The 7,186-nt window shown below is 43.5% G+C and overlaps 1 protein-coding gene across 1 annotated transcript; it reads left to right on the top strand.

The window, feature by feature from the left end:
- Positions 1 to 1,766: 1,766 nt before the first annotated feature.
- LOC119279385 lies at positions 1,767 to 4,202 on the top strand. The gene is made up of 11 exons (XM_037560631.1): positions 1,767 to 1,970; positions 2,111 to 2,293; positions 2,735 to 2,854; positions 2,944 to 2,985; positions 3,072 to 3,167; positions 3,242 to 3,331; positions 3,421 to 3,537; positions 3,658 to 3,696; positions 3,787 to 3,837; positions 3,910 to 3,984; positions 4,095 to 4,202. The coding sequence occupies exons 1-11, from the start codon at positions 1,767 to 1,769 to the stop codon at positions 4,200 to 4,202; spliced, it is 1,125 nt and encodes a 374-aa protein (XP_037416528.1).
- The last annotated feature ends 2,984 nt before the right edge of the window (positions 4,203 to 7,186 follow it).

The following is a 7,186-nucleotide window of genomic DNA, read 5'->3' on the forward strand; positions in this document are numbered from 1 at the left end:
GGGCCTTCAACACGTCAGAGCTCGTCGTGCGCACGCTGGATGTCACGTGTTGGATGTTCAGTCGACCCAAGTACGAGGTGGACTTTCCGGCATCGAATCCTGGGAGGTGGGGGATTTCATCAGTCACGAAGTGCATATTGTGCCCCTCAAGGAGAAGAGGGAAGACCCCATCGTCCCGGAGCATCGTGACACCCGTGAAAGCAATGCGATGGCTATGACAAGGTTCGCCATGAAAGATCCACACCTCGTGCAGGCGAGGTACGAGTTTTTCTGGCAGTAGAGACGTGCAGGGCCATGCATTGGAATTTTTTTTTGGAAGTTAATGTGCGAAGATTCCATCTGGAGAATTACTCTCAGGTGGTGGCGAGCAAGTTAACGGACAAGGCGAAAGATTTCTCAACAAATGGTCACTTGATCAATGAGATAAAGGCCCTCACTCTGTCTTTTCAAGAGTTTAGGCCCTGTTTGGTAGTAAAATATTTTCTAAGTATTCTAAAAATACTACAGTTTTTTTAGATACCATAGTTTTATTTACTGTGACCTGTTTGGCTAGCACTAAGTATTGTGTTATTAAAACTAGAGTATTCTCAAAACTGTAGTAATATCTCTGCATAAAAAAAAGAACCCTGGACCTCTTTTTTAAAAGCAGAGCAAGTGAAAGAAACGAGCCAGTCGCTAACTATTCACAACAAGCTCGTCTCGCTCTCACACCATCGCGTCCGCCGCCGCCGCTGCGGCCGTCTCTCTGTAGATTCTCCATCGGCTACGTTCAGTTTTTGCATCCTCCTGTTCTTATGCACGCGTATGGTAATGGCTACCTAGCTAGCTGCCGAGAATAACTGACCATAAATTGTAAAGAAGCCAGCTACGCGTGTTTGCCATGCTAATAGGAAGGTATATGCTAGCTAGCTGCATCTGCATGGCCGATTAGTTGAATGCACCGGCTAGTTAGATGCGAGTGTTTGCAACGCTAACAGCTAGCCTTCTAAACTTACAGCACTGCGCACGCCACAGCCAAACAGGTGCTATGTATTGCCAATACTCTAAAATACTTTGTTATGTTAAAACCACGGTATGTTATGCCACAGGCTAAATACTGTAGTTTGCTGATACTGCAGTTTTTTTAATACTTTGCTATCAAACAGAGCCTAGAGTGGAATGGGTCAGGCGCATCGCATGTTTTGTCTCGGAAAGGTTCACGAATAGGACTGATGACAAAAAAAGAAAATTGTTTAAGACTTGGTTCCGGGTTCCGGGTTCCGCCCGAGTGAATCCGTGACGTGGTGGCATCGGAGGCCGTGGTGATTGAATAAATTGCAACTTTTCCCCGCTCAAAATAAAAGGGAAAGAGACGCTCAGCGCAACAAGGCGATCAAGAGGAGGACGAGGCTGGCCTCCGGTCGCACGAGATGCTACAAGAGAAGCCCGTCCAGTACGTTTCACTGGGCGATGACGGGCCTCTGGTCTCGCCGCTGCCCAGATCGATCTTTCAGGTCGCCGCCGTCGCCGCTTCCTCCCACCTCCCGCCGCCGCCTCCCATTCCCGCCGCCACGCCACTGCAAGTCCCCGCTCCCGCCCCCGACCACGTCCTCTGCTGCCTACCGTCGCCTCCGGCCACGTGCACCGAGATAGCACAAGATAGGCCCGTCCAGTTCATTAAGGCGTGGACAGGGGAGCAGAGGCGGCGCAAGTACCTATCCCCATCATCTTCAGATACTCCTGCCACTGCCCAGCAACATCAAGACCCGATTTCTCATGCGACAGACATGGAGGACACCGTCTTGGTCCAAGAAGGAAGCGATGAGCCTACCGGTCCGGGCGTCATTCTCAGCAAGGAAGACCAGGCCAGATATGCTAAAGTTTTGCGTCCCAATATTCCTCCGCCTATTGACCCGAACTCTTATATGGCATTTAAGGACTACGACGAGATAGAAGAGCGCCTTGCACGCCTTCGCATCGTTTATTACAAGGTACCTTCATGCTGTATCAATCGATCAGCACTCATTTTAGTTAATGTATGTTATAAAGTTTGTACACGTGCGACAGCAAGTAATTCAGTCCTGGTTTGGTATGCATGCATGATTTTATCTTTTGTATCATCTGTGTGTAGATTGTGAAGCCAGTGGCTGCACATGAACTAAAGGAACCAGAAGAGTACACTGAGGATGAACTTATTAAGGAGTCCTACTTTCGGCATTTGGAGGATGATGATAGTTTTGAGTGGTTCTTCCATCACGACGATAGCCAGAATCCTGGATTGAATGACTACCAACGCATTGTCCTTAGTAATTTCGTAAGTTTATCTACACTCGAGCCATCTGCTTTGACTAGTTTGATTATCTTAATCATTGCTGTTCAGAAACCATTTCAACACAATGTGAAAACCGTTAAATCAATGAGGTAGTTCATTTTACTTCATTAATTCCAACCACAGCTGCAATGCTTTTATGGAGATTTGAGTCACTTGTTTCACGGTACGAGTTAAAACTGTTTCTGAACATCTTTTCTTAAAAGATGATGATTGTTTGACTTGCATCACCATATTCTCTTCTGCGGTTATGAGAACATTGATTTTGTATGACACCATTTCTAGCATGCTAGATTTTACTGAAGGTATTTTTTTGGGATCTTTAGTAGGTTTACTTTCACGGACATAACTTTTGTCATCTCACTTAACACTAGCCAACAACAAGTACTTCAGATGTGCCATCTAATTCTCGTCCTTTTTTTGCAGCTGCCCGATAGTTGTGAACGCCAGTATCGCTATCACGATGATTACCGCTCACGTTATCATACATATGAAATTGATTCCGTTTACGTCAAGTACTATGGAGAAATATCAAAGAAATTGAAGGTACGCATTATGTGATCAAGTTGTTGGAATTTAAAATATTACCGGTGTCTGGATCATTTTTAAAGTGCTAGACTTCTTTCTTGCAACAGTGGGTTGCAGATTATGTACATCTGGATCGCAGTACCGAGAAGGTAAGTATGCCCCACAGGAAATCACGAAATATAGGTATATTAGTCATATACACATACACATGATGATTAACTCCTTTGCACTTCAGTGGAGAAACATGGATACTATAGCATGGAGGCAAGCATTGAGGATTGCAACCCACTTCCCCCATATGACTGTTCGTTTAGCTGCTTTTGCTTATAATGTAAGATATCTTATCTTTTCCTAATTGAGGTGTTCATTGCTGGTGTTACTCAAGATCTGATCCATTTGATTCAGGAGTACATTATAGAGCTGACAGAAGATGCGTCCCTGAAGGACATAGATCTTCTCTATTTTGAGATATGGAGGCTTGTCGCCAAGGAAGATGTTAGTATCCTAATCAAACATTTGTGTAATAATGCTCTATGACATGCTTTGTGATTATCATAGTTCGCATGGTTTCAAAAATATTTCAGAGAAAATACTTAGATGCTGTGAAGGAAGTATATGCAATGGACAAATTTGCTATACACAAAAGGGTACTACATGCTGAACTGAATGCGGGTACTGTCTTTGTAACAATAAAGCAAATGGTAAGTTGATCTCTTAATCTGAGGCTGTTTTGCAAATTTGTATAGCCTCCAGTCCGAATTTATGTTGTAAAAAATATGCTACATATTGCCAATGTCTCATTCCATCTGTTACTTTTCTAGATTTATTCCATTGTCAAGGAGGGTGGCATTGATCTGAAGGTAAGTAGGATACTGTATGATTGACATGATGATACATATGTAACTGTAATAGATTGTTAACATCGGTATGACCTTTGTGTGCTATTTTAGGCTAAAGAGGATGAAGCTCGGGCTGTGTTTAGCAAGTTAGCTTTCGGGAAGGTAGTCTCTCAATGAATCCTCTATGAATATTGATATATCGCGGTACTTTTTATAACTGGATTACTTCTTCAGCATAAAACAAAGAACATGGCGCAGTACGCTGAGAAGAAGATGGAGATCGCAGATCGGTTGGGTTTGGACAAAAAGGTAAATTCTCCAGTATAGCCTGAGTAGGGTTCCGTTCCGAGATTAAAACAAAAAGGAATTTGTGTCCGTGTTTGTAACCCACACCTTGCAGGAAGGATTTGTTTTCACAGGGATATGATTATGGGAACATTAGATTCGTCGCCTTTGATCTGAAATCTATCTCTGTCCCTTTTGGTTCTGAGATCAAGTGTGTATATATGGTCCTTTATCTCACCTAATAGCGAGACAGAACTAATATGATGATGATTGTATTACATAACCAGCACACTAGTCTGAAATTGTGGATGGTGCTTGGTTCTAGTTTAAATTAGTGGAACCCAGCCACATCCTTTGTAATGTTATTCACGCATGATGCTTGCTGTTGTTTTTTGTTCTTCCGCATTTGTTTCTTAGTTGGGTCCCAGTTCAAGATGGCAACGGGGACGAAACCCGTCTGGTTATGCCTTCCCAAACCCATCCCCACGAGAAAATCGTAAACCCGTCCTTGTCCTCATCAGTGCGCGGGGCTAGTTTTCTGCCCATCCCCTAAACCCATCGGGTTTCGGGGAACCCACAGGAAACCCATGAGAAAATCAAAATGTTTAAACAAACATAGTGGTGACAAAAAAAATATCATTTCAGCAGCAAAACAAGCACATTTCAGCAGCATAACTCGAGCAAATTTCAACAAAAAACTATAGTAGATGGTTCAACAACTATATAGAGTGTATTTCGGCAGCATGATACCCACATTTAAGCAACAAAGTTGATGGGATTTCAGCAACAAAGATGATCAGATTTCAGCCATACGTAGTTCAACAAGATGTGCAAATCTTCCAATGCCAAATCAAAGTGCCAAGTCCTAGGAAAGACCAAAATTCGCTCAAGCTAAAGTTAAACATAAAAAAAATATGCAGATTGGTATATGAAATTTGCAAGTACTTGCACCTCACCTACATTCCCTCTTGAATGTCTTGAAGACAACTCCAAAAGCTTTGTCCTTGTTCATTGTCAACATCTATGAGAATCAAATAGGTAGTAATAAACATTTTATGAAACACTGCAGCAAGATAATGATAAACTTTATGATAATATGATAAATATTGCAGCAAAAGATGTAATTTCGCGGGTATTGACGGGTTTCGGGTTCAGGGACTACTGAAACGGGTGTAAACACACGAAACGTGTCGGTTTGTATAATGTGCCCAACAACAGCCCCGCGGGGATGAAAAGATGCCCATCCCCGTCCCCTAATAGGGTAAAAACCCACGGGGACGCGGGTTTCGGGGCCCGTTGCCATCTTGAGTCCGAGTCACTGTACCTCCATGCGACAATGAAATGAAATTGACAGCAATGCTTTGCATGCCTTGATATTGGTGCAGACTATGAAATAACATCATATGATCCAATTTCCTTGTTTGAGATTAAGTCTGAGAAAGGGTTATCGATACAGTTTTGAAGTCAGTAATAATTGATCTGGATTCATGTGATCCCAGGTACTTGTTTTCCTTTTTAGGTGTGACCTTTATCAATGTACAAACCCTTGCTCTTGCCCTTCCCTCCCGTTATTTTCCAAATGCGCATCCGTACTCATTCACCGGTCCGTTGTCACACTTCACTCACGCACCGCTGCTTATCCACCTCATCGGCGACCGTGTTCCACCACCCACCCCCTCACCCTCCACCATCGCCCCCAACCACACATTTGAGGCTCATCCCTCAACCCCTCACGATGACCCCAACATTATGACTGTGTGATGGGGGAGAAGAAATGAAACTCCGCCTCCCCCCTCCCCCCATCCTCTTCGCCGCCCAAAAATCGCCCATCCGAGCGTCCCTGAAACCCCACCACCCCACCGCCGATGAAATGATCGAGTTGGACGTAGAGGTGAATAGGGACAAGTACAAATTTTACTTTGATTATTGGCAGGTTTAGGAGAAAATTGCAAAAACACACCCACTACAATTGTGCACATGTTTGTTGAAAACCACCGAAATGCTAACGGGTTGCAAAAAAAATGTTTTTGAGTAAAAAATTGCCTGTAGCATTAAATGCTCAATTGAGCGCGTTTTGACAGAAATCTGACAGTGGTGCCCGTTGTAAATGATGAGGTGGCATGAAGTAACGGTTAGGGCAGACAACCATTATAGTTGATGTGTGGGGTCCATGTGTCTAGGAAAAGAAAAGAAAGGGGAAAAGAAGAATGGCCGGTGTGGACGTCTCCTCACACTAGTAGAAAAAGGACCTAATATGAGACACATTAGTGCCGGTTGGGTTTTGAGCCGGCACTAATGTGTCCATTAGTGCCGGTTCCAACGGCTAGCCGGCCGTTCTCATTAGTACCGGTTCGTGGCGAACTTATAGTATCGGTTCGTGCCACGAACCGGTACTAAAGAGGGTGGTGGCAGGATGTTGTCAGTCTGGGGCCCGTCCAGCACCTTTAGTACTGGTTCGTGGCACGAACCGATATTAAAGGTCGACGTACATAAACCCTTCGTCCCCCCGAGCCACTCTGTTCTTCCCCTTTCCCCTCACTTCCTCTGTTCTTCCCCCTCTCTCCTCGAGCTCCTCACAAATTTTGCCCAAAATTTGTCAAGATTTGAAGGCCCCCATCCATTCAAATGATCACAAAGGTTAGCAACTTTGTCCTTTCAACTCTCATTGCTAGATTAGCTCTTGCAATGCTTTGTATAGTGATTAATTTGGGAGGAATAATTATATTTGCTAGTATTTGATTTATATGCAATTTGAGCACAAAAATAATACTTAGTTTGCATATGTAGGTGTGGTTTACTTAGTGCCTTCTAAATCTCCGTCGTAACCACCGTCGATCGCCCGCACCGTCCCGTCGCCGGCACCACCTTCTGGTGAGGCTCTTGTTCATGAATGTTTTACATTACCAAATTGATGTTTATGTGATTTGGATATATAGTTACTCGTATAATTAATTATCTTACCCGTACATTGTTTGTTATACATAGTGCCATGGTTTTGATATCCGTCCCCGTCGGCCCTCGTCCTTGTTATGATTCGGATGTGGTATATTCTCTTTTAAAACTAGTTGTTGCATTTCGTGTTTATGACAAATTATGCCCATCAAGTTGACATAGATATTTTTATCTAGGAGGTATGTGAACCGGAAATTCCAACCGACCCTATTGTCGAGAGGTTAAATTTAGTTGAAAGAGAAAACGAGTATTTGAAAGAAAAATTGAAAAGAAT

Source organism: Triticum dicoccoides, chromosome 3B (assembly GCF_002162155.2).
Source record: "Triticum dicoccoides isolate Atlit2015 ecotype Zavitan chromosome 3B, WEW_v2.0, whole genome shotgun sequence".
In the NCBI taxonomy this organism is placed as follows: domain Eukaryota; kingdom Viridiplantae; phylum Streptophyta; class Magnoliopsida; order Poales; family Poaceae; genus Triticum; species Triticum dicoccoides.